At 48.3% G+C, this 27160-nt stretch overlaps 1 protein-coding gene across 4 annotated transcripts; it reads right to left on the reverse strand.

Annotated features, from left to right (window-relative positions):
- Positions 1-639: 639 nt before the first annotated feature.
- LOC133354412 (maternal embryonic leucine zipper kinase-like) lies at positions 640-25200 on the reverse strand. Of its 4 annotated transcripts, none has more exons than XM_061571228.1 (19): positions 25142-25200; positions 24905-24997; positions 21919-22057; positions 20941-21026; positions 20154-20270; positions 19351-19494; positions 18291-18359; positions 17753-17845; positions 16955-17053; positions 16351-16419; positions 15262-15360; positions 14851-14937; positions 14117-14269; positions 13210-13398; positions 12232-12643; positions 9117-9207; positions 6072-6288; positions 2891-2994; positions 640-863 (listed from the first exon to the last, which is right to left on the reverse strand). In XM_061571228.1, the coding sequence occupies exons 3-19, from the start codon at positions 21983-21985 to the stop codon at positions 683-685; spliced, it is 2277 nt and encodes a 758-aa protein (XP_061427212.1). In that variant the 5' UTR covers positions 21986-22057; positions 24905-24997; positions 25142-25200; the 3' UTR covers positions 640-682. The 4 variants fall into 4 exon arrangements, with proteins under 4 accessions (XP_061427212.1, XP_061427208.1, XP_061427210.1 ...); XM_061571224.1 differs by having other exon boundaries at positions 6072-6291; XM_061571226.1 differs by having other exon boundaries at positions 6072-6291; positions 24917-24997; positions 25142-25174.
- Between the last annotated feature and the right edge of the window lie 1960 nt (positions 25201-27160).

Consider the following 27160-nt stretch of genomic DNA (forward strand, 5'->3'; position numbering starts at 1 on the left):
TTAATACCTTGCTGATGTAGCCAAGGAGCATAAACCATCGAACCAAAGACGGTCACCGCATCGCGCGCTTTCAGATGCGCTTCTGCGGCCGTCTGGAACGCTCTTGCTTCCGTTATTAGGAAAGCGCTGGAGCCATGCACTTTTAAGTCATCTAGATTGAAAACGTATTTATTTTGAACTGCTTCTTGTTTAGTTTGTTGCCCTTCCCCCCGCACCTCCGATGAGCTGACTACATACGGTGCGAAAGAAGCTCAACGTACATACATTAGTGCAGCTAAGTTTCTCGCATTCCCGAATGGTTATTGTTTGTGGGGCGCTCTGCAGTGGTGGGCCCAATCTGGCCCAGCAGACCGTATGACAAAGTCGCGGGCTATAGTTTCAAAACCCGCGTGTTATAACGTTAAAAAGGAAAAACAGAAGGGCAAGGGAGCGGAGTTCTTGGGTTACACTGGGAGAGGGAGCACCTCCGATTAGCACGGTCGGCTACTTACGGTGCGGAAGAAGTTCAACATACATACGTACAATAGAGGGGCGAGAGGGACGGTGGTATTTCAAGGTTAGAGGGAGCAGAAGAGAAAAGGAGTTTGGTAAGGGGCGTTACTGGCGTAGAAATGGGAGGAACGCGAGGGAAACGGAAGTTTGAGAGGAATTACACGGCGGCGAGAGGGGGCGACACGCCGAGCTAGGACAGCTTGGCAGAGGCGAGGACGTCCTCCACGAGCCGCTTGTAGACCCACGCGTCTCCCTTGAGCCTCTGCCGCCTGATGCCCACGCCCTCGGGCTTGAGCAGCGAGCAAACCTCCAACTCGAACTGCATCGTGATCTTGCCAAAGTCCGACTGCGTCTGGCACTTGAGGGTGTACCTACGTTGCATGCGTGCGAGTGTGCGCACGACAGTGTATGTGCGGGTGCGTGCGAGAGTGTGCCAGAGTGTATGTGCGAGAGTGTGCAGGTGTGTGTGTGCGCGGGTGTGTGTGCGGATGTGTGCAAGAGTGTGCGAGGGAGTGTGTTTGTGCGAGTTAATGTGTGTGAGTTAATGTGTGTGCGTGGGAGCATATGAGAATGTGAGACATCATTAGCCGAACACATTATGATTATCATAACAGATAAATACGTCTTGGTGTTTTCAAGTTCCTCCATTGCAAAAATTAGTACAAACAAATATTGAGCGGACTGCATTGCCGGGAGTGCACAGGCATAACTCAAAAATGACTAAACATTTGTAATTCACGCTTAATTACAATATATTTTATGTATATATTCTAAAGATAAATTTCAGATATAAAGCATGACGCTACAACCAAATCACCCAGAATGTGCCCAAGTGCTTGAATGTGTGACCACCATGCGTCAAACCTGCAGTTGTTGTAGGCTGCTGTGGAGCTACGTTGTCAACACTGGGCAATGCAGAAGGAAAATATTGCGCTCTACAACCACCCATTAGTGCTGCTAAGACGCATGCAGTGGATGGATAAATAAATCTAGTTTGGGGCCCGTTTCGAAACGGTGGGCCTCACGTAGGCCACGTGCCGTGCGAAATTTGGACAAATGTGAAAAAGAGCTTCACAGATCATCGGATTCCTCCAGAATAAATACACATTCTGAAAAAATATTATGAACTGTTGTCGTAGGCCAAATCCTCACCCCCGCTCTAACTACTACGCTATCATTCCCCCACCGGGTCCCGCACGCACGCAGAGACAACAACGCGTACGTGGCCAGACACGCTCACCAGCTGGTGAACAGCATGCACCCCTACCCCTCTACACCCCCCACCCACCCACCCACCCCCAACACCTCACTCGCTCTCTCGCCCCACCCACCCACCCGTCAGAGGGCAACAAATACATTAACCGCCGAGGTCAGCGAAGCGATTACCCTGAACAAAATAATTACGTGGTCCCCCAGTGCATTGTGGGTAATACGTAAACAACGTTGCGGACGCCGCCCCCCCCCCCCCCCCCCCGCATAATAATACAGTGACCCTCCTGTTATCCGTAAAGCCTGCCGGAACTCATTAAACATTATCCTATATTTTGTTGCCGGTAGGAACAGTGGCATTGCACAATTAATTCAATTTTTAACGCTCGGTTTTCTGCTCACAAGACGAACCCTCAAAGTGTTTGCCGCAGGTGCTGCATTTGTTCCATCATAGGCGCGTTTTTTTTTTGGTAAATAAGAGGATCCATCGTCAGGGAGTGGCAGAAAATTGCATCCTATTAATGTTGGGCGCCCCGGTAGCGAGTTCTTAACTCTCTCTCTCTCCTGGTATGCAGGTCGTGGGTTCCATCCCGACCCTGATGCCTATATATTTGGAGCTTGCATGTTCTCCCCGTGGTCGTGTGTATTTTTCTCCAGGTCCTCTAGTTTTCCCCACCATGTTTAGAATCGACGTGCATTTAGAGCATTTGGCTGCTATACATTTCCACGTGATAAGCCACTTCGTTGAGCTATCATTTGCGGCCAGGTAGCTTCTGAAAAAGAGCTACATAGCTCGGTGGGCCTTACCTGATAACATAAAAATTGTTTAAATAGTTTTAGTTTAAGCCACTCCCTGCTGATGAAGCTGACCCAGTGTTTGCCTCGTTTAAATGAATCGCATTGGGCTGTGGTGTCGAGTGACATGCCAGCTGCCGGCCTATGAGTTGGCGCCGGTTCAAGTTGTAGGTTCAGGTTTATTTCGCTTAACCAGTCGAGAACAAAAGAGACCAGCACAGACTCGACTGCAAGAGTGACCTGGAGTCACCAAAATGACAAACGCAATAACAAATAAAATCAGACAACAGTACGGCGATAAAGCAAATAAAATCCGCACACACAAAAAAAAACAACCGCAAACAAAGCATCATTAGGCAGGAGGGCGATGAAGTATGGGGCGAGTTGGCCTCACCCCTTCTGCTGGAAGTCGATGTGCTTCTGCGGCAAGACCCGCACCAACTCTGCGAGCACCTGCTCGGCACTGAGGCTCCCCGTGGGAGTCACGTTGTAGTGGTACTGCCAACAAGCCACGCGGAGCAGAGTGTGGGAGGAGGGGGAGAACACAGGGTTGGCACAAAGATCCCCTGTATAGCCTTCACAGATTGTAGGGGCAAGGGCTGTTTGCGAGCAGCACCTATGGCGGCCGGCACGGCACACGAGGGAGTGGGTGGCCAGCACCACGCCCGGACGCCTTTGTCTCCTCAGTGGCGTTTACACACTGCACCAGGTACTAATTTGTGTCTGATGTTTACACATGGCGCCACGCATCATGAAAGGCTCAGTTGATCTAGGCGAGATCCAGGACCAGTTCTGCTTTTTGCCACTCTATCGCACACGTACACTCATGTATATATATACACACACACAACAAAAACAGAGGTCCGCTGGTTTAGCCTTCATCCCAGTATTTCTAGGAGACGCTGTACAAAAAACGCAGCTATGCCTCCTCTGGTTGAGAACGAATATCAGTGGGTGCCCGTGCGTGATTTAAATAAAAGGAAAGTATATTTAGAGGCGGCACGCACGGCTGAGCGCAGAGATGGAACGAAAGCGCAACATGACCCCTTGTAACCCTCCAATGCAGAGGCAGTCACCCCCAACCGTGGCAACATCATCATCGCCATCATTGCCAGGATGCGGGCGGAGAGATAAGGGAAGAATTAAGGACATCATAAAACGAGTTGGGGTACAAAGTGTTGTGTAAGAAGCGAGCGGAGCAAGACCAAGATGGTATGGCCACGTGATGCGGAGAGTGAGGAGGGACACATCCCATTTCGAATTTTTTAAACAGAAATTTAGAGGAAAATGGAGAGGAAGAGCAAAGACGAGATGCGAGGACAAAACAACAAATAGGGGACACTTTGCCAGTGGCTGTGGTTACAATAATTGAGGGGTGACTTCGACAGACCAAGAGTGGAGGAGCGAGACCCTGGGCCAGCTAAAACCCCTAGCAGCGAGGGGACAGCAAAGGAGGAGGGTGGATGGGGGTGGAGAGGAGGAGGGGGTGGGGGATTTAGTTGGGGCCACACACCCCCACCCCCGCTCAGGCGATGACCTGCCCTTATTTCACATCTCTCGCCCCGCCGCTCTACTCTAAATGCAAACTCCCACTCCCTGCCCCTCTTATTGACTAATAACCCGGCAAAAGAGATTGAAATCTAGTTGGTAGCTAGACGGTATGTATTGTATCTTTTCGCCTTCAGATAAGTAAGCATATATATGTGTGCGGTCTATTTCTTTTTATTATTTTATTTTGGCCAGTTTCATCTCCTTGTGCTTTCATATAAAAAAAATGGGGCTCCGAAGCGGTGTAATGAAATGTAAAAGATCTATCTCTAAGCTCTCGAAGCCTCCCCCCTCCCTCGCTCCCGCAAATAATACTTCAGAGATGGTATTTATGGTTTGTTTCAGAGAAAGATAGTTCGGAAAATGTGAGCCCTTGATGGGAATCTTTCATGCCTTCTTGGACGCATAATTGATGCGTCACACACACAGGCACACGTACAAAAGACAAAGACAAATACGCCTGGATAACCGACATACGTTGTAGGGGCAAGTGCTGTAAGCTAGCACCTGTGAACTCCGCACGGCACGTGCGGTGGTAGGTGGCCAGTACCATGTACACGCACGGACACACACATACACACACATGCAAGTGCACATACATCTGCAGATGCGCACACACTCCTATGGTGTCCACAAGCTTTTGCGCACAAAGACAAAGATCCCCCGTGTAGCCCATAAAGGCAGTTTGGGGCAGGTGCTGTTCGCGAGTAGCACGTATGAAGGCCAACACGGTACACGAGGTGGTAGGTAGCCAGCACCCTGCCTCTAGTGCACACGCAAACACATGCATGCATGTGCACACATACACACACATGCTGGCGCATACGTGTGCATGCATGCACACACACGCACACATGGGGGCACACACACAGCGAAGCAGAGCGGCTTGTAAAAGGTCTAGAATTCATGATGGCACAATCATATGTGAAGGTCAACCAGTGAATCCAGAGGTCAAAAAGAGCAAAAATCCCCCATTGTGCTTTTAATAGACTGTTGAGGCAAGTGTTGTTAGCGAGCACCTGTGAAGGCCGGCATGGCGCACGAGGTTTGTGGGTGACCAGCACCATGCCTGACTGCCTTTATCTCCCCAGTGGTGATGGTTACACACCGCACCAGGTACTCATTTGAGGCTGAGTCGACCTCGGGGAGGCCCATACCAGGTTCAGATAATCGTCACCGATTTTGAGTGCGAGCGGGAATTGAACTCGGGTCGACGGGTTCGTAGCGCAGCGCGCTAACTGCTAGACCACCGCTACACCACTGCTCCCCACAGAGGAACACATATATACACACACACTCTTTTGCACATAACAAACGAAAACAATAGTCTGCAGAGAATGTTGGCGAGCACTAATCAGCACGTGAATGAACGAGTCGAGTCGCGTGTTGATGACGCAGTGATGCTTTGTACTCAAGATACTCACTCAAGTCACATGGGATGAATTTATCATTATTGGACATTTGTAAAAAAAAAGCTTTACATCTCATCGGTTTCCTCCAGTATGAACAAATATTCTGATTGTGATTAGCCCCACATTCTGGCCCTGCTTGGCCCCCAGCCAGATTCAGATGACTTGTGAGGTCAGCGTATCACGGTTTGGTTCCAACTCGGCACAGCAAAGAGCCGGTGGGAAAAACTCCAGCGGCACTGCGATCGCCTCGTGCTGGTTGGGCCCAAATAGGGAAAAGCAACCAAAGGAACATAAACCATCATCACATCATCACGCGAACTCCGTTTCCCCCAGCATTGGCTTTTGGCTGACCATCAAACAAAGACGGTCACCATATCACACTTGTTCAGATGCGCTTCTGCGGTCGTCTGGAACGCCCTCCCTTCCGATATTAGTAAGCCACTGGAGCGATGCACTTTTAAATCATCTAGATTGAAAACTCATTCTTTATTAGAACAGTTTTTTTGCGTTTAGCTTGTGGTCCTTCCCCCGCACCTCCGATTAGCACGGCTGGCTACGTACAAAGGGCGAGGCATGCCGATGCGCGTCTCTCCGCCGTCTCGCCTCTCGTCTCACCCGCGTGCGCCGGGGAAGGTCCCGCGCCGAGCCGCGCCGCTTGCTGGGTGTCAGCGCCGCCAGCACGCGGTCGATGCCGCGCTCCAGGCTCCCGAACACCTTCCCCCCGCGCCGCGTCTTGGAGCCACCGGCGGCACCGCCGCCGCTCGCTACGACTCCTCCACAGTTGGCGGCGGCGGCAAAGCCACGTTCAGTGTCGGACCCCGAAGACCCGAATCTGCTGACCAATAATTCACTTTCATTCGCGACTTAAAGATGTTGGTACATTTTTGCCACCTCACGTGGTACCAACAGGTCAAATATTTGCTGCGTGCCCAAGGACTCTACCGCATATAAACGGTGTTCCACGAGTAGTTGTCAATCAGAAACCACGCTCGTTACACACAACGTGCTTGCCACAAATGAACCACACAATAGCTTGCGAATCTCGTCAAGGAGCATGAACCAACACACAAACTCCGGTCATTCTCCCAGCGGCGGCTTTTGGCGAACCATCGGACAAAGACGGTCATCGCATCGCGCGCTTTCTGGTGCATTTCTGCGGCCGTCTGGAACGCTCTTCCTTACGATATTAGCCACTGGAGCTGTGCACTTTTAAATCGTCTAGATTGAAAATTAATTTCTTTATAACTGATTTTTGTGTTTAGTTTGTTGTCCTTCCCCCGCACATCCGATTACCATGGCTGGCTACGTACGGTGCGAAATAAGGTCATCGTACATACATACGTAAGTACAACGTGCATTTGTAACGTGCCCATAACTGTAACAAACATCTTAAAAGAGTGCAGGATTACAAACGGGAACAGGAGGGAACGGGACGAACGCAAGCGTTGCGGAGGGAGAGAAAGCATGTAAAATACTCTTTGGTTCTTTCGGTAAAATCACGTATAAAGATAAAATAATAAATTAAATAATAGCATACTACGACGTTTCGATTGCAGCACAAGCAATCATCATTAGGTATAAAAGAAAGAAATAGCAACAAAAATCTAACCATAAAACTATAGACAGACATATAAGCAGACAGATATCACAAAGATACACAGAGAAAGAACACACATCGGCACAAAGAGAGAGATCGTCTCTGTGACGGGGCCTTAAATAGAGAGGGGGGGGGGCGGGGTCGGAGAGAGGGAGGGGGCAGAGGAAAAATTAGCATGTCAATGAGTAGGGCGACGTGTGGTACGGTAATTCCTGCAGTCACGAAAGCTTCAAATTAAGCATGTAAAATAGTTGGTCTTCTTTCACACCGTACGTAGCCAACTGTGACCGTAAGAGGTGCAGGGGAAGGACAACAAAGCGAAACATCTAAATGTATTCTAAATAAATGAGTAAGCGACTAAGGGGGTTGGGGGTGGGGAGGAGCGGGTTCCAAAGGCACGGGAGTTGACGAGGGAGGTTTTGACTTGAAAGCAGAGAGATGGGACCAGGCGCAGTTGCCTGGCAAGGGAGTTCCAGAGGTTGGGGGGCAGAGCGGCTTAAAGAGTGCCCATCGGTGTGACTCTTGCAATCACCGTGGCTTACCCAGCTAACGCGAAAGGACTCGGCAGGTCATGAGGGCATCGGGAGGGGAGGTGGAAGCGCACTCTCGCTTTTCGGACTTTTGGGAAAGCCTTTTATAAATTTGTCCGGTTTTCAATCGTGGAAGTCGATAATAGCGAAACAACTTCATACTATGGTTTTGTTCATATTGGATCATCGTTAAAAAAGTTACAGACGAACAAAGTTAATACATTAATGCGTTCAACGTGTGTTAAAAAGTGGTAACAAAAATGTAAATGGTTTCCTTTTGAAGTGGCCATATCTGTTTACAATCCCGAGCCAGCGGTGGAAATTACATTCCTATGGGGGAGGCAAGCCTATCCATTGAACAATCACTGTGAACTTCAGCGCCAAGTGTTACTGATTATATCGATCCCTTTGGGACGATGGGTCAAATTGACTCACAATAGGGGTTTGAACCTACAACATCCCGAGTGCGAGCCTATTCCCCATGGCAGACGGGGTGTAGGAATGAGATAATTACTTTTACTCTTATGAAATACTTTGAACGCAATCTCTTTTCTTCGCTCTGCATTAATTTGCTTTATGATAATTACTTGTCGAGGTCTTAAACTTAATGCATTTCGCTCGCGTAAATAATGTCGCCGGTTCATAACATCCGTTTGCAAATGTATAGCTGGGGGTTACGCACCGAGACCTGCATTATGAATTGTGCAATATAAATAAAATGATGACGACCAGTTCCCAATTGGCTCTCCGTGGCTAAATAGTGGACGCAAGTTGATGTACGGGCCCTTCTGTCTCTACAATGGAATTGGCCAAACATCGCAATACAGGACCCCCTCCAGTAGTGAGTCGAGACGCACATTTCCTAGAAAATGAATAAAATTCATATTCCACGCGCGGGTGTGCAAAGTTTCAAGTTTGTTTTGCTTAACCAGGTGAGAACCCAACAGACCAAGATGCATCTCATTTGTTAGTGACCTGGGGCGTCAGTCTGCCACTAGGGGGGCGATGATAGCTCCGTGTAATCCCAACTGATTAATTTGCGAATCATTTTTAATTTGTCAAATTTGAACCCTGACGCCGGCACGCGATGGCCAACTCTTGCGGGACATTTAAAGTTCAGTGAAGCAGACGGCGCGTAGGCTTGGTATTATCACGGATAACACACCTGCAGTCATGTATGTATGCTGAACTTCTTTCACACCATACGTAGCTAACTGCGCTAATCCGAGGTAATCAGGGCGGCCGCTGGATTTAAACGGTGAAACTCCGCAACAAGCGGAAAACGTGCAGATGCAGCAGAATAGAGAATCGTCACTGGCCAAGTGGCCAAGGGGGGAAGAGCAAGAGGGGCCATTGTAGTAGAAGGCACCAGCCACATAGGCAATTAACGTCCCAGCTAATAGCTCAAGAAACCACAAGAAATTTAAAATGGGAGAAAATGTCATGCGTCGGCCAGCTTGTTCTTGTTTTTGTAGCGGTGGTACTCCTGCTACTGTGTTGGTACCACATGCGTTGAGGGGGGGGCACACTCACTTGCGATCTGGACTCAACTGTGGGGCCAGGCGCAGCCGCTCACACTGGGGGTCACCACGCCTGGACACAAGCGGAGACGAATCCCCCTGTCCTGAAACGGCAAAAAATGTTACGCGTTTAGTCCCATGGACAAAAGGGCGAGCGACCATTTCTTTACCGAAGTCCGAATTGGAACTTTCAATACCTTTGGCGAGAAAAACACCCCGGTGTTACTCAATGACAACGCAAAAAATTACGTGCGTGCTAACTGAGCATTGAGGCCATTTACAGTGTCAGAAGTGATAGAGCGCTAAGATGTAACACCGTGTGGCCAGATCAAAAATATTCCCCTCCAGTAGCCGATTAGTGCAGCTAAGACGCTCGCTGGCTATGAATAATTATATCAATCGCTGGCCATTCTGAAGTGATAAGCTTCATGTGGCCCTGGGCCGTGTGAAATTAAGTCCTGGGCCTTATCCAGCCCAAAGGGAATAGGTTTCCCACCCCTGCAATAGACTCTGCAAGCGCCATTAGCGAGCACCTATTAAATCCACAACAGCAAACGGTGCGGGGGTAAGGCGGCCAGTATCACGCTCACAAATCTACCAGTGCCTGCTTATATACGAGTGTTCACTCAATGCACTTGGTACTCGTATTAAGCCTGATTCAACCTCAGCGAGGTCCAGGCCAGGTTCAGATGTCTGAACCTGGCCTGGATCTCCCCGCAACACAAGTGTTCATCATCATCATCTGATGATGGACGCTTGTGTTGTGCCCGAAACGTCGTTATTCATTTTATTTTATACCGACGTAATTATTAAATACAGTAATTTCGTGCAATAACTGGTAGCGGGGCCAAGACCATCAACTCATTACACTTGAAAACCTTCTTAAATCACGGGCGGATGAAACCCGGACTCAAACCCAGACTCAAACCAGGAATCTCAGCTGTGCTCACGACCCCTGAACCACCTCCACTTTAAAAATTGTTAACGCCGGTAGCTTCATCAGTCCGCAATTTTAAGTTTTAAAAAAGGTCCTTACTCTTTAGCTCGTATACAGGTTCACACATGGAATTGCAAACGATGAGATATTCACACAATGCAACTGACACTAAGTTTTCATCGTCGACCTCAGCTGCTAAACTGCTTGAATTTTACAAATAACTTTGGCGCCACCCGTTGACAAGCCGGTGCCATAGCAGGGAAATCGGCAGGCCTTGAGACCCACCTCCTTTTCCTTCCTAGCCTACCACTACTCTCTGTTCTTAAAGTAATAAAGACATTGCACTTCACATGCCTGATGGTTACTAAACACGTCCCACGTGATGTAGAAGGATCTGATCACTTACGTGTTTAGAACAGTCGTTTTTAAAACTACTTTTTGTCTTTAGTTTGTTGTCCTTCCCCTCCGATTAGCACGGTTGGCTACATACGGTGCGAAAGAAGTTTAACATGCATACATTTGAACGCGTGTACACGCCGTTCTCTACATCAGTAGCAATGAGTTCATACATGCAATCTATCATCACTACCAGCATATCACCAACAGCGATCACTCAATGTGCACCAGCCATAAAAAAAATTGGGATCTAAGTGTTTTATTCTCACCGTATTTTCTAATACAGTGACCGCCACTATGAATACAGATGATGTGCTAATAAAAAAAATACTATGCGCCGCGTGCTTCAGCGTAGACCAGAGGTCGCAAACGAGTTTTGATTCCTTACCCGTACCCGGCCGCACCAGGGTCGCAAATGGGTACCCGTACCCTACCCGATACCCGGCTACCCGTACCCGGCCGGGTATCGGGTAGGGTACGGGTATCGGGTACCCGATTGCGACCTCTGGGATGAAGCCATGTTGCAGGCGCGGGTGGGTTGATTCTAGGAACTTGAATTGTGAGAAGAGACAAGACGTTGAGAAATGAGTGATAAACGGTTACTCACCAGTGACTCACGGCCTACCCGTACCCAGCCGCACCAGGGTCGCAAACGGGTACCCGTACCCGGCCGGGTACGGGTAGCCGGGTATCGGGTAGGGTACGGGTATCGGGTACCCGATTGCGACCTCTGGTGTAGACGACAACGATCCCGTGACGTCATTCGACCGCATGGTCTCAATTCAGCAAATAACCCGCGGACGACTCGATTAGAATATACCGTAGCAATCATCACCCGCGATGGAGAAAAAGTAAAACTATTATTATTTTATATTATTGGTTCTTTCGGTAAAGTCACGTAGAAGGGAAACAATAAAATAATAAAAATATAAAACAAAAAAATTATCACGACGTTTCGACTGCAACACAAGCAATCATCATCAGGTGTGAAAAACAGCAAGAAAATTTGAAAAAAGTGGCTGTGCAGAGGCTTGCTGTGTTTTTCACACCTGATGATGATTGCTTGTGTTGCAGTTGAAACGTCGCGAGAATTGTATTTTTTATATTTTTATTATTTTATTGTTTCCCTTCTACGTGACTTTACCGAAAGAACCAAGAATATGAATCCCTGCAGTCACGATAGCTTTAAATCATTATTATTATTTTACCAAGTAAGGCTCACTGAGCTATCTAGCTCTTATTCAGAAGCCACCTGGCCACAAATGGTAGCTCAACGAAGTGGCTTATCTCGTGGAAATTTAAAGCAGCCAAATACTTTAAATGTACTTTGATTCCACTCCAAATATACAGCAGGCATCAGGGTCGGGATCGAATCTATGGACCTCCTGTGTACCAGGCGACTTCGCAGGAACCACCTGAAAATAAGTCTCGAGTCCTCCGAGAGACTTTCCTGAACAAACCATGACAAAGAATATAATAATTATCAATCAATCAGCAGGTGCCCAAGCCTTTCTGAAATGTCTCCAGCTTTCCCAGCACACCACGTAGCACAGTGCCATCTCTACCTGCAAGTCAGCTCGGCTTTTCCACCGCTTGCTAAGAGCTGTGCCGCATATGTACGTTTGTAATTTAAACTTCGTTCGCACCATACAGTCAACCGTGCTAATCGGAGGTGCGGGAAAGGGACAACAAACTAAACGCAAAAAGCAGTTTCAAAGAAATGAGTTTTCAACATAACGAGCACGGCTCAGCCACGAACTCTTCACCAACTCGGCGCCGTCGGCTGCGTTCGTACCCTGCGGTGCTTGCCACGACGCCACCACCTCCTTCACCCATGCCGGAGTCCTCGCCACCGCTTTCCTCTCCGAGTCCGACTCGGCTACGGCACCGGTCCGGCACGTCGGGGAACCCGGCGTGAGGGCGACGAGCGTGTTGGGCGTCCTGGCCTGCGCCGGCGTCGAGCGCGGAGTGGCGGCATTCCCCTTCCCACCGGGCGTTTTGCGTTTGAGTGGCGATGATGCAGAGGAAAGAGACGACGTAGAGGAGGATGATGATGAGGAGGAGGTGCTGGGTTTGGGAGGGCGGCCGTGGGGAACGTTCTCCTTGCCGCCAGGCCTCGTCGCCGCTGCCGGGGCGGTGGCTCGCGCCCGTCGCGGTTGTGCCACGTCGTACTCCGTCGTCTCGGATTTGGGTCGGGGCTTCTTGGCCTAAGAAGCATGCATGGGGGAGGTCACAGGTCAACGAGAACGGTCGTTCTGAGGTGTTAATGGGAAATCTAAATGAAGGCTTGACAAATCCATGCCGTCATTGTTTTTTTTTTAACATACTTCACCACACTGGTCGGTGCAGGTTGAAGACTGGGAGGGCAGGACCTATTATTAAATGATGCTGAGGACAAACCCAGTTTGAAAAGCATTGCCCGATCCATCTGTTGCAGTTTCGTGGTTTGCACGATTTACCACAAACCCGGCGACCCCAGTTCGCTCACGGCTAACACCAGCGAGAATTCTCTGAATCAGCCCTGAGCCTCCGTAGGTCGACTCAAATGAGTATCTGGCATGGTGTTGTAAACATCGCCATTGCGGAGACAAAGACGGCCGGGGGTGGTACTGGCCACCCATCCCGTCGTGTGCCGTGCCGGCCTTCCTAGGTGCTACTTGCTAGCAACACTTGCCCCAACAGTCTGTTCGGGGAGATCTTTGTCTCTATACGTGCGCGTGTTTGCGTGCGAATATGTGTGTGTGTGCGTGTGCGCACACGCGCACATCCATACCGGCGGTCGGCCTGAGCAATGCCTCTCCCTTCTGAAGGGGCAGTCGTCAAAGTAAGAGTCGGTGTCGTCAAAGTCCATGGAGCCAAACACGTACGGCGCGTCCTCCTCCTCATCCTCCTGCTCCACATCGTCTCCTCGCTCCTCGACCCCTCCGCCAGGTGGTGCCATGAACGCCAGCGCCTTTCTTGACTGCGGGACAGTAAAGACCGATAAAACTATGACGGTGATGACGACAAGGAAGACAATGACGATGAAATGACGGTACGTCTCGCGCACTCAATACGCTTGATGTGTCAGCGTTCTATTACAATGACGATAACGGATTAAAAAATAATCATCGCACAACACGCACACACAATCAATAATGCACCACACACACACACATGCAATGATACAGAAAGGATCTAAGGAAATAAGCACCAGTGTGAGATCATGTTTGCAAGTATTTTGAGTACATACTATTAAAAAAATATTTTCAAAACGACCTAAACAATTTTTATTTGACCAAATAAGGCCGACTAAGCTATGTATCTATGTTGAACTTTTTGTCACACCATACGTAGCCAACCGTGCTAATCGCAGGTGCTAATCGGAGCTCTATAGTTATTTTTAGAAGTGACCTGGCCACAATTGATAGCTCAACAAAGTAGCTTATCTTGTGGAAATGCATAGCAGCCAAATACTCAAAACGCATGATGTAGATTCTAAATGTGGAGGGAAAAACCGGAGAGCCCGGAGAAAAATCCACGCGACCACAGGGAGTGAGACACCGCAAACTCCAAATATACAGCAGGTGTCACAGTCGGGATCAAACCCACGCGATCCCGTATACCAGGCGGTTAACATCTCGCCACACCGGGCGTACAAGCGCATGCAAGCGTGCTCGTGGGCGTGCGTGCGAGCACACCTTGTTGGCGTGTGCGTGTGGCGTAGAGGCGACGCGCACGCGGGGGCAGGAGCGGGGGGCGGTGACACCCGGGGGCAGCAGACGCACAGGGCGACCCAGCGCCTTCTTGGCGAGCAGCAGCAGGTAGCAGGCTGTGAACTCGTCGTAGCGCCACTGCAACAGAGACCAAATATCCCCCATATAGCCTTAACAGACTGTTGAGGCAAGTGCTGTTCATAAACGAAACTGCAAAAACTAAGACATACACCTCCTACATATAAACAGCTGCAATTTTTCCAACTAATTGGAAGTGATGTGTCCACAGCTCTTGTGCCAGGCTAGGTGCACTTGTGCATAGGCCACATGACTGGCATGTGGTGACGGGACAAACCCAGGTGTTATGGGTTGACCGAGGTGATTGGACGGTGCACCACCCGTGATCCCCACCCGCTGTGTTTTAACTACCTGGTGCTCTGCATTGTCCTAAGCGCCACTCCTCTGCAGTTGCCTCCAACTGCCCAGTAGCGTCCTTTACGAGTCTCCTCCACAGAAACAAATCTTAACACCGCCGGTGCCAGTCAACAACGCATCGTCGAATCTCCTCTCGTTTAGCCCTCTCTATCCGACCAAACGTAAGCTGCTTGGGGACATGCAATGGTCTAGGATACCTGCGTCAAAATGTGTGCACAATTTATTATTTGCAATGAACCAATGTTTCGGCCTAAACCACTGCCACCGTCACACGATGGGCGCACCTCCGAGACCAGCTCTGCCGTCCGCTGCTTGGACTTCTTTCCGAAGACGGCGAGTTCCGTTACGCAGTCCTCATCCACGTGAAGCAGCTGGCACAGGCACAGAGAACGAAGCGACGTCGCTTGAACGGACCACTGCGAGGATAACTCCTACGTTTACGGAGTTTTTTTGTTATTGTCCAGTTAAAAAATGAAAAATGTTCACAATTTTATCGTGATATGACTGTCACGTCACGAAACGAAGTGTCCATCCAGATCTCTGGCAAAGCAGGACAAGACCAACCGTGTTAGTGAATGGCTCACAGTAGAGGGCACTGCTTTCCCATAATTCGAGAGTTGACGTCAATAGCCTAATGGATCAATGAATTAATATCTTATCGAGAGCGCGAGAGAGAGTGTGTGGACGGGAGTTACCGGGAACTTGCTATGCCACTCTACGGGACAGCCATAGCCACTCATCAGCCAAGGGTGACCTAGGAGATGTCTCACGGCCAAGCGACGCGTCGGGTCCACCTATGTGATCACACACATGGAACAGCAAAATACAAAGATCCCCCACATGTAGTCATACAGACAGCTGGGGGACAAGCGCTGTCAGCCAGTACCTACTAAGGCTGGAACGGCGCACAAGGGGTGACGTGGCCTGCACCAAAGCCGTCCACTTTTGTCTCCTTAATGCTGATATTTACACGCACAGCAACAGGTAATCATTTAAGGCCGAGTCAACTTCAGAGCGGTTCAGATAATCAGCACTAATATTAGCCGTGGCGAGAAAGAAAAACTCAGGTTGCCAGAATCACCAGTGATATTAGACCGGTTTGTACCGTAATCTACTAACCACCGCCCCACCTCACATTCACTCATATGCACGCACGCGCTCAATTTCATACACTCACGCACATGTATGCGCAACCGCCCAAACAGCAACGCACACACGTGCATACATTTAAGCATGTACGCACACACACACACAGTGGCACTCTTGCTTACTGGCTTACTTAACAAACGAAGCCGCGGGTTACCAACTCAAACATACCATTGGTACCTCATTTTTCAGTAAAAAATATAATTGTTTTTTTACCCTTTTATCTGGCAACAAAACTGACACCTTTTTTACGAGGAGTCATGTTTGCATAGACCACAATACCTGCAGTCATAATGCAAACAAAAAACATAACTCTGATAATATATGCACTATATGCAGGACAGTGCATATATTATCATAGTTATGTTTTTTGTTTGCATTATGACTGCAAATATTGTGGTCTATGCAAACATGACTCCTCGTAAAAAAGGTGTCAATTTTGTTGCCAGAAAAAAGGGTAAAAAACTAATTATCAACTCAAACATACATAATAATTATTATATTACTGGTCGCGAAAACCTGTGTGTTAAACTTAACACATTATCGATGAGCATGGCCACACCGTAAGGGCATCCCACAGCAGCTCACGCAAACCTTCACCTGCAGGAGTTGGTCTAGGAGTGTAGCGAGCAACTCACCTGCAGGAGCTGGTCGAGGAGTGTCACGCTCTCGCGAGACAGCCACTTTGGTATCTCGTACTTCCCCCTCTGAACAAAGGAAACCAAGTTTCTCACGTTAACAAACATCATCATCGTCGTCGTCGCCGTTATTTTCATACCACTAGAGATTTATTCAGATGTTTTAAAATACAGATGCCTTTCAAGCCCGCGTCCTTGGTAACGTGTCAGCTCTTATCTATTACAACTTTAATGGTGCAGTTTGTTGCTGGCTACTTGGCCTTTAGAGCCTTTGGGCCTGTGCTCAGCAACTGTGATAATATTTTAGTTTTCTTATCGGGCGCCATGATGGTGAGATGTTAACTACCTCACCTGGTATACAGGAGGTCGTGGGTTCGATCCTGGCACCTGTATATTTGGAAGTTGCATGTTCTCCCCATGGTCGTATGCATTTTTTTTTCTGGTCCTCCAGTTGTTTCCCTCCACATTAAGAAATGTGCGTATAGTGATTGGCTGATATAAATTTCCACGTAGTAAGCCACTCCGTTGAGCTACCTTTTGTGGCTGGGTCGCTGGTAAAATTTAAATAGTAAAATAAACTTAAATGTCAGAGAGCCACACACACCTGGATCTTGCGATACAATGCCATCACGTTGTCATCATCAAACGGGAGGAAGCCACAGAGGAGGGCGTAGAGCAGAACACCCATGCTCCACAGGTCCGCCTGTACGACGCACACATAAACGCGCAAGACAAAGATCCCCCAGAAAGCCTTAACAGATTTTGGGGCAAGTGCTGTTAGCGAGCACCGATGAACAAAGACAACGGAGGATACGGTGAAGTTTCGATTTAAAGCTTTCGTGACTGCAGGGATTCATCTTCTTGGTTCTTTCGTAAAGTCACGTAGAAGGGAAGTAATAAAATTATAATAAGTATAACCCGTAAAAACAAAGTTTTTCACTATAAATCCTTTATATGCGTGGCGGCTAGAGTCCTCTCGTCCTCTGGCTTGAGATGGCTGCCACCTATGGGTCAGATGATTGCATTGCACCATTAAGCAATTGGTAATTAAATATAATATCTTTGTCCTAAAAAATGTAAAATTTTGGAAAAAAATTTTCACGAACATTAATTGTCACGCACAACGAGTCTGTGTGGAAAATGTCAGCTCGATTGGATCACAGGACGTGGGTTAAAAAACGACCGAAAGATTTGCACGGTCCTAAGCAAGCAAGCGAACTTAATATAAAGGATTTAAAAATAAAACATAATAAAATAATTCTCACGACGTTTCGGCCACAATGCAAGCAACCGTCCTCAGGTGAAGACAGACAACTACCGCGTTACAGGAGAACAGACTGCACTGCATTTGTGAAACGACGTGAAAGGGGGAGACGTAAATCGTTGTGCGCGTGTTTCGTACCTCCGAGCCACAGTAGGGTTTTCCCTGGATGAGCTCTGGTGCAGCGTACGCCGGGCTGCCGCAACAGGTCTCCAGGTGGCAATCCAGCCCGCCCTGCAACCGCGACGCACAATGCCAACACAGCCATTCCACCAGCGCAGCAGCGTACGCTTTAAACTTGGTGTCAACACACGGACACGTTGCCACACGGGCCAACACTCGCACCGCTATACTCTCAGAGATAACCGCTCGCTTCACTGTTATACACCACCAGCACAGACACAACTGCACCACCACTAATATACCGGAACACAACCACGCCAACATTAAATGCACCCCACCACTCTATATAGGCACAAACAACACAAGCTAACAACAACAAAGATCCACAACACCACGAACGCTTTACAGATATCTATCACACTAAAACACTGCCACAACCACACCACCAAAAAGACACAATCACGCCACTACCGGCACACAGACATAAACAACACAACCACTGCGTCACTATAAAGAGACCCCTACCCATCCCACCACGTATCCTCCGCCCCCCCACCTTGGGACGAGCGCAGAGCCCGAAATCGATGAGCTTGAGGTTGTGGTTCTCATCGATGAGGAGGTTCTCCTGCAGGAGGAGTCACAGTCAGAAATCAGTGAGCTATGAAGCTCTTTTTCACGGATGTCCAGCAGTTACGAAGCGGGAGAGTGATCCTCACACGTTGTTTTTTTCCATGGCCACTCGTGATCCAAGCGTGGTCTTCCAGGTCAGGCTGCGTGTTGAGCATTCTTCTGTCAAGCTTTCACCACGCACCACTGCAGGAATCTTTAAAAGTTAAAGATGCCCACTGGGAAAAGGTATGTGCTCAACAAGCGGCCTAGTTAGGAAGACCATGCACTTGCGTGTGGAAGAGTGATTAAAGAGCGAAAAGGACAGAACGATGAATATAAAGTTTGTTCTTATTATGATTATTACAACTTAGAGATGGAACCAGCTCACTTCCAAGGGTGCAAAAAAGGACAGGAAGGACACAGAAACTGGCGGACGGCACAGTGGAATGGAAGGACCATACCGCAGGACACAAGCAAAGAAGAATGGACGGAGAGGGAAAATAAAGGAGACAGCAACAGAAAGACACGGAATGAGGAACAGAAAGACAGAGGCAGAAGGATGGATGGCAGAGGTCGCAAACGGGTTTTGATTCCTTACCGGTACCCATACCCGGCTGCACCAGGGTCGCAAACGGGTACCCGTACCCATACCTGGCCGTACCCGTACCCTACCCGTACCCAGCCGGGTACGGGTAGGGTACGGGCATCGGGTACCTGATTGCGACCTCTGGGATGAAGCCATGTTGCAGGTGCGGGTGGGTTGATTCTAGGAACTTGAATTGTGAGAAGAGACAAGACGTTGGGAAATGAGTGACAAACAGTTACTCACCAGTGACTCACGGTCTACCCGTACCCGGCCGCACCAGGGTCGCAAACGGGTACCCGTACCCGGCCGGGTACGGGTAGCCGGGTATCGGGTAGGGTACGGGTATCGGGTACCCGGTTGCGACCTCTGATGGACAGATGGACTAAGGCGGCCAGTCGACACAGCCTCGTGTGCCTCTCACCGGCTTGAGGTCACGGTGTGCGAATCCCTGGCTGTGGACGTAGGCGATGGCCGACACGATCTGCCGGAAGAAGACACGTGCCTCCTCCTCGGGCAGGCGGTCCCGCGCGATGATGTAATCGAATAGCTCCCCGCCCGGGCAGTACTGTGGGACAGGCACACGCCGTGAGACTCTCTGGCAATTTTGCGCCTGGCGAAGCTACGGGCAAAATACTTTAACCAAGCCTCGTTAGTGATGAAGCTTTTCTTTACATCATTCGCTGAGATAGCTCTGGGTTATCTGGCTTTTTCTCACACAAAGCCAAACACTCATTAATGTATTTGGCCAAACGTCCCAATGTAACACACCTTCCTGCCGACATAGCCTTGACATTCAGTGAGGTTTTCCTGGGAAAACGAAGGGCATTATCATCCTAGATTTGAAGTTTTCGTGACTGCAAGGATCCATACTCTTTGGTTCTTTCGGTAAAGTCACGTAGGTGAAAATAAAATAAAAAATAACTAAATCACGACGTTTCGGAGGCAACACAAGCTTCCGTCATCAGGTGGGACAACCCCAGCAAAAAATTTTTACTGTAGTGGGCAGAGAGAGCTGTATGTGACAAGCGATTATATAGGGTAAGAGCAAGGGAGGAGGGATGCAGGGGGGGGGGGGGCGGCATGTGGAGTCAGGGGCGGGGGCTTAAGCTGTCATTATTTACTGTAGCCCCCAGGTAATTAGGATATTATCATATTATCATCAGTAATGGACTCTCTCTGGAAGGGGATGTGGACAGTGACTCACTACTGGTGACTGTTTCTCACCTCCAGCACCATGAAGATTTTCGTCTTTGTCTCGATCACCTGGTAGAGACGACACACGTGCTGGTGGCTCAGGCTCTTCATGGCTTCTATCTCGGTCTTCACTCGTGGCAAATCATCCTGCACAAACACACAAACACACCCACACAGATTGCTCATGCAGTATTACAGACTGTGGAGTCAAGTGCTGTTCAGAAGCACCTGTTGAAGTTTCCATGTTACACGAGAAAGTGGCCACCACAATGCCCAACCACCTTTGTTGTCACAGTGCTGATGTTTGCACACTCCACCAGATACTCATTTAAGGCTGAGTCGACCTACGAGAGAACCAGGACAAGTTCGGTTCAGTGTGTGTGAGCAAGATTGGCCACAACGCCAATCTTGTTTACACACACTAACCCTAAACATTTATTTTGTATGATAGACACAAGGGGCAAGCACTGTTAGAGAACCCAGATTATGGTCAGGATTGCACACAAAAGGAATATTATAGCCATAATCACTCATGGCCAGTCACCTTGATCTCCACAGGGCTGAAGTTGACACATAACAGCTGGTACTCAATTCCAGCTGAGTTGACCTACAGGAGTCCCAGGCCTGGTTGCTATTGCAATTACAACCGACGGGTATGGCCAGAAATCAAAACGAAGGGCGCACATATCGTGGTACGGCAGGCTAACCATTGCATCGCCACTTAAACTGAACAAGTGTTGTTGAATGCAATTGCATAACTCTCAGGGAAAGCGCTGGTGTGTGGAGTGCAGAGCAAAACACAGACACACGCACATACCCCAAGCTCAGCCTTGTCCATGATTTTGATGGCCACCTTCTCCCCCGTGAGCAGGTGACGTGCGACCTTAACCTTGGCAAACCCACCTGGGGAGAGGGGTGAGCGGGAGAGGGGGGCAAAAATGTGAGAATTCGTGAAAATGTACCAAAAAAGTGCTCATCCGTGACCCCAAACCGTGATCCCGAATTGTGGCGATTCATAGACTCGCAGGGACTGTGAATCATTCCATCATTAAGTTAGCCTTGGTAGCTGGTGCGGGAGACACAGGGAGGAGGGCAGGTGAGTAAAATATGTGCAAGGGTAGATGGGCGCAAGGTTGTTGCAGGAATAGCACATGGGAAGAAAGGTGATGAACATGGAAGCACCAGGGTGGAGAGCGAGTGGCAGGCCTCGAAAGAGGTGGATGCAAATGGTGAACCACGATATGAAAGACTGTTGAGTGGGTGCGGAGTAGCCCAGGACTGGAATGAATGACTAAACATTTCAAAAAAAATTGTATTTTACCAGGAAAGGCCCAGAGCTGTATAGCTCTTTTTCAGAAACGACCTGGCCACAAATGATAGCTCAACAAAGTGGTCTATCGTGTGGAAATTTATAGTAGCTTAATACGCATTGTTCTAAATGTGGAAGAAAAAACCAGAGGACCCGGAGTAAAATCCACACAACCACAGGAAGAGAGAACACGCAAACTCCAAATATACAGGCATCAGGGGTGGGATTGAACCACGACCTCCTGTATACCTGGCAAGGTATTTAACATCTCAACACTGTGGCACTCCTGAATGAGCAAGAGGACCAGGAAGGCAGACCTCACATGAATGGGAAGTGGTAAACCAGGATATGAAGGCCTCTAGAGTGAATGTGGAAATGGCCTAGGACAGGAATGAGTGGGGGAATAGGACGAGGAAGGCAGGCGCCGTACAAATGGGGAAAATGCCAGGAAGAGCAGAAAGGCAGCACGTGGAGCAGTCGCCTTGCCTGAGCCGATGGTCTCCCTGAGCTCGTAGAGACGGAGCAGCTCATCGTAGTCATCCTGGGCCGTCATGGCGTCGTCCCGCCGCGTGTCGCTCCAGCAGTGAGACCCGGGGCAGTGAGGTGTGGGAGCAGCTCTGCAGCCCTGGTTGATTCACAAGAATGCAGCTATTAGCAACCTTTACAATTTTAACTTATTTTGGTCCGCTACTTTGTGGATGTTTGGACAATGCCATTAATGCGTTTTGCTTCATGTGGGAGCAAGCCGGAGTGCCTGGAGAAAACCCACCGCATCATAGGAGGCGATAACACTAGAAGGGCCTGCACAGATAGTCAAGCATCCATTGCTGCATTGCTATCTCCTGGCCACCTCAACACCTCAAAATGCTCAAATGATGGGTAAAGTGATGATTTCTCATTTACAGCCCTGAGCCAGTGGTTGAAATTCCACATTCCTATGACAGGGACAAAACACACCATAAAGCAACCACTTTGGCCTTCCCAGAAATTGGTACTCATTGTATACGAGGGGTTGTTCGGGGACGCCTATGGCGCCCCTCACAACCATTTACAGCCTTTGGCCGGGAAAGTCACAAAAAAATTGCACACGAGCGACGCATTCACGCAAGCACCCGATGCTCCGTTTTGAAGTTTTAAAATGAAACATCTTTGAATTGTATTATGTTTTGAATTAGATAATTGTATTTCTTCATTAAAAGCTTATATCATTTATACCTGGAAGACTTAATTGAAAACGACATTTCGTGTGAATTTTCTCTCGTCGTTAAGTAGATGGCCTTGCTGGGGGTTCAGTTCAATGCGGACTTTCACCTGTTTGGGATTACGGGATCGAGATAAAGCGACACAGAGCTGGCCGTGCGAGAAGACCGCCGTCTGCAGATCGATTCCAACGTAATCGAACGTTTATCCCTGCGCCTCCCTCGTTCATGACGGAAAGTGCAGCGTTCATCACAGATAAAGTTGTGCACTTATTTCAGAGTATACCCCGGAGAGCTGAAGGGTTGAGATCAATGTGTTCTGATTACAGGGAAGCCCTGTTTAAAACTAGTTTCTCCCAATACAGGAAAACAAAAACACACAAGTCTCCATGGCCAGTTCGCAGTTGGTTCTATCCCAGGGGTCGAAAACCTGTGGCTCCGGAACCAAACGCGGCTATTTTTTACAGAATAAAAAAAAAAATGTCTCTTCTTGTTACTTTGGTTGCCAACTCCTGTTCTATACAAGCCAACTATTTACTCTTAGCCTGATCAGGTGTCAATACTCTGGGTCGCGATTGAATAACCGATTTTGTTCACTTTGTGGATAATTTAGTGGCCTCTGGTGGCTGGTGGGGTCACGTGAAACCTTTCCACACGACATGCGGCAAAGTCAGCGAATACAATCGACTCTCGTTCCACACGCGGTTCGATGCGTGATGTTTTATGAACTTAACGATAACTGGCGGCATCACTTGGCGATGCTGCGTTGGCAGTGGTGCACAAGCACAAACAATAAAACATCTCAACACGTTTGTCAACAACACTGCAGCCTTAAAAAGGAAAAGTATATTACAGACGACGTTTCGGGCAATGGCTCCCCTTCAAATCACATAGAGGCACCAGAGAGATATACTGGATAATAAGAGTTGGAGACTGCTGAGAATTCTGAATCGGTATGCCCCGAAAAAAAAGTGGTGCAGTCTGATCGATTTGCGTCTCTATTATTGATCCTGGAGAGCTGATAACGATAATGATGGCTATGTTGACCCTGACTGGGACTCAAACTCATGTGTACAAGACTTAGAAGCTTGCTTCTCGATTAGATGATCTTTCATTACCCAACTCCGGTTCGAATCACAACAATTCAATACACTTGTCACGACAGTACGTAACAGCATGTTTGTCAATCCACTGCTGGATGGAGGCCTCCCTGTAAACGCACGGTGAGGTTCATGTCATCATACTTCACCACTCTGGTCAATGGCGTAAACAGAACTGCATTATATATCACTAGTTCGCGTAAGTGTAAATGTGTCACGTACACAGAACGCGACAATTAGTTACCACGTCAGGCCCACTAACTGGCACGTTCTGTTTAAGTAACAAATGTTAGTGGGTGGTGGAGGGTTATTGTTAGTAGCTCAGCTTATTGGAGAGTATATTGATGATATTGATATTGATGTAGTTTATATTTAGGTTATTTTTTACGTGGTGGTTTGGCTGCTGCAGCTCCTTACTATTAAAATTTCCCTCCCTTTATTATTGCTAATCCTACTTCCTCCCTTTATCACTGCTAATCCTACATAATACACGAGCATAATATGACTTTGAGACCCCCCCCCCCCACCACCTACACATTCCACAAGTAGTGACTAATCCCATATCTGCATTTCCCATAAATATGCTAAATCCCTCTGTTGATATTGTAAATTCCTTTGTCAAGGCTCTCTCCTCCTCCAACCCAGCTTAAATATACGCTGCCAAGCTTAGTGGTGTTCATTGGGACGCGGTCTTTCCGACAGACCTGTTCTTCACCTGAGGACGGCTGCTTGCATTGTGGCCGAAACGTCGTGAGAATTTTATTTTATATTATTTTATTTAATTGTTTTATTTTATTATGCTTTATTTTATTTTTTATTTTTATTATTTTATTATTTCCCTCCCTGTTCTTCAGCTGAGGACGGCTGCTTGCGTTGTGGCCAAAACGTCGTGAGAATTGTATTTTATTATTTATTATGTTTTATTTTTATTTTATTATATTTTATTTTTATTATTTCCAGTCTACGTTACTTTACCGAAAGAACCAACAAGGTTACGACACATTTATACTTACGCGATCTAACCCAACCCACTCGATTAAAATTGCTCGCTAAAGCCGACGCGTTAACGTATATTACTACACATTGATCGCCGATCGTTAACCGCGATGAATCCACTGCTGGATGAAGGCATCCCCACGCCGTTCACTGTTACAGTGGCTTGCTGACACATACTTCACCACGTACGAGACGACGATCCGCCGGATTTCACCGCTCCGTCTCCCTCCGTTTGACGTCCCTCGGAACGCCGTTCGCTCGTCCGAGGCGCTGCAGTGATCGATAGAGGCCGGCAAACATTAAAAAAAACACCGCGTAAAAGTGCAATTCTTACCCGTGCGTCTGCGCCGCGGAGTTTGAAGCTGAATGCGCGCTGGTTTAATGGTTTTATCGATAGATTTGGTGATGTTTTACCGTCGAGTTTGGGATTTCGTGAACTTGAGGGGATTTTTTTTAAAAGCGGAAAAACCGACGCGGGGTACGAACCGACCAATCAGCGCGCAGGGCGGGGCCTCACGGGAGACTCTACCATTCCTCGTACACACGGAGGGGGGAGGAGCAAGAAGGATTGTGATTGGCTCGCAGTTGGAATGTACCAAGTCAGCGTTCGGGCGCGGGGGTGGAATAATCATTAGATAACACTGGTCAACACACTTTTTCTAGCATAAGGTTTTCAAACGGTTTTAAGGTAATTTTGGGGTGCTGATTCCAAATCTGGCATCAGTTTTTGTCTATCACATCAGGTTTTTGAGATATCAAATATTGCATTTTCAATAAAAACTGCTGAAGATAAATATTAAATAAATGTGGATATCTACATAAAATGATATTATAAACACACTATCCTAAAAATACAGCACCATATTTTAACACTAAAGCAGTCATTGACTCGCAACAACTTGCAATCATAAGTGATAGAGTTAATTTCGGGTAAAATCAGTGAAAATGGGGTATGCCGATAGCATCAAAATGAGACGTGATAGAGCAATTCATATTCTTTGGGTCTTTCGATAAAGTCACGTAAATCGTCCCGATGACGATCGCTTGTGTTGCGATCGAAACGTCGTCGTTTTTCTTATTTTCTTTCAACCTATCTACGTGACTTTACCGAAAGGCCCAAAAAATTTAAACGTAAGTAGCTTGAGGAAAATAACATTGGGCATAGAACTCCCGTTTCTGGGATATTTAATTAGATACGTGTCAATTGTATTGCAGAAGTACTCCTACGGAGCTGAAGTGGCTACATTTTGCGAAGGCGGAGAGCCTCTACAGCATTACATGTGTAATGACTCGAACTTTAGAGGTTTATTTTATTTCACGTAACATAGCTTAGGACCCCGTCGTCATGAGATAATGCCGACGTGGAGATCGAATGACCGAGCTGACCGTGATGACTTGTAGACAGTGATGACGTGAAGACAGCGACGACGGCCCGAGTCCCTCTCCACAAACCCCGAACATCATTTATTGCCCTGCTTTTATCCTCGTGGATTCTCCGGGGGAATTTCCCCGGCTGCCTCTTTTGGACACTCTGGGGAATTTTCCAACCAAGAACCTCCAGACTTGCTGGCACCTTGTCTTTGCATCCAGCCTCGCTGACAACCCTGTCTTCACCTCGAGACTTACTGACACAGTCTTTACACAAGTCTAGTGTAATAGCGCCAGCTGATGGACAGCAGCGGCAGCTGTGGTGGACAGACAGCGCACACGCCGGTGAACGTGAGCACGGGGTGTGTTGGCAGAGCGGAGGAACTGGGGCAAGGGTCACGGAGGACCCCATCTGGAAGATACCTGGAACCTGCTGGCGGGTTCGAGAAGGTAGGCGCAGTCAGGGCGGAGCCAGGCCACGCTGGGAGCATAAAAGGAGCCGAGAGCGGGGGGCTCGAGGCTGCCGGTTCTGGGAGTGGACTCGTCTCGTCGTCGCTGTCGTCTCGTCGCCGCCATCGTCGTTGCCGTCTTCGCTAGATATTGCGCTGCCGGATAGTTGTTGGCTGTCCCAGTCTGCGCCGCCGGTGTTAGACGGCTCGTGTTGTGTATAGGCCAGGCTAAGCGACTGTAGAGAGCGTGCAGGCGAGACCGTGAATGTTCTAAAAAAAGGTGCCTCCGACAAACCTCGTCTCCGAATCACTGACGCTACACATGTTTGAGACTGTGAGCGTAACGATGTGATTAGGCAAGTGGAGCAACGATATACAATAAAGCCGAGGTGCGACCGTGCGAGACAAATCAAATATTGGGGCCCCACCTGACCCATTTCCGCACCCCTTAGCTGATAACGTCGTTACTACGCCACTGGGTCCTGCCCAAGCCCATGCGCTTACGTCTCTGAGCCGTCCATACCAGTGGTTCTTAACCCTTTTTGATATCAAATTCCAGAAGAGCAACATTTATCATGTCATATGGTTGACACATTGATTGATTAAATTTGAACTT

The sequence above is a fragment of the Lethenteron reissneri genome, chromosome 47 (assembly GCF_015708825.2).
Source record: "Lethenteron reissneri isolate LAM-NWPU_2019-01 chromosome 47, ASM1570882v1, whole genome shotgun sequence".
In the NCBI taxonomy this organism is placed as follows: domain Eukaryota; kingdom Metazoa; phylum Chordata; class Hyperoartia; order Petromyzontiformes; family Petromyzontidae; genus Lethenteron; species Lethenteron reissneri.

Excerpts from the sequence above, each read along its gene's own strand:
- LOC133354412 (XM_061571224.1), bottom strand. The coding sequence starts at position 21,985 with ATGACGGCCCAGGATGACTACGATGAGCTGCTCCGTCTCTACGAGCTC. Across the intron at positions 15,361-16,350 it reads TCCTCGACCAGCTCCTGCAG|GTGGACCCGACGCGTCGCTT; the intron begins GTGAGTTGCTCG and ends GTGATCACATAG. Across the intron at positions 6,292-9,116 it reads CAGTTGAGTCCAGATCGCAA|CAGATTCGGGTCTTCGGGGT; the intron begins GTGAGTGTGCCC and ends ATTATTGGTCAG.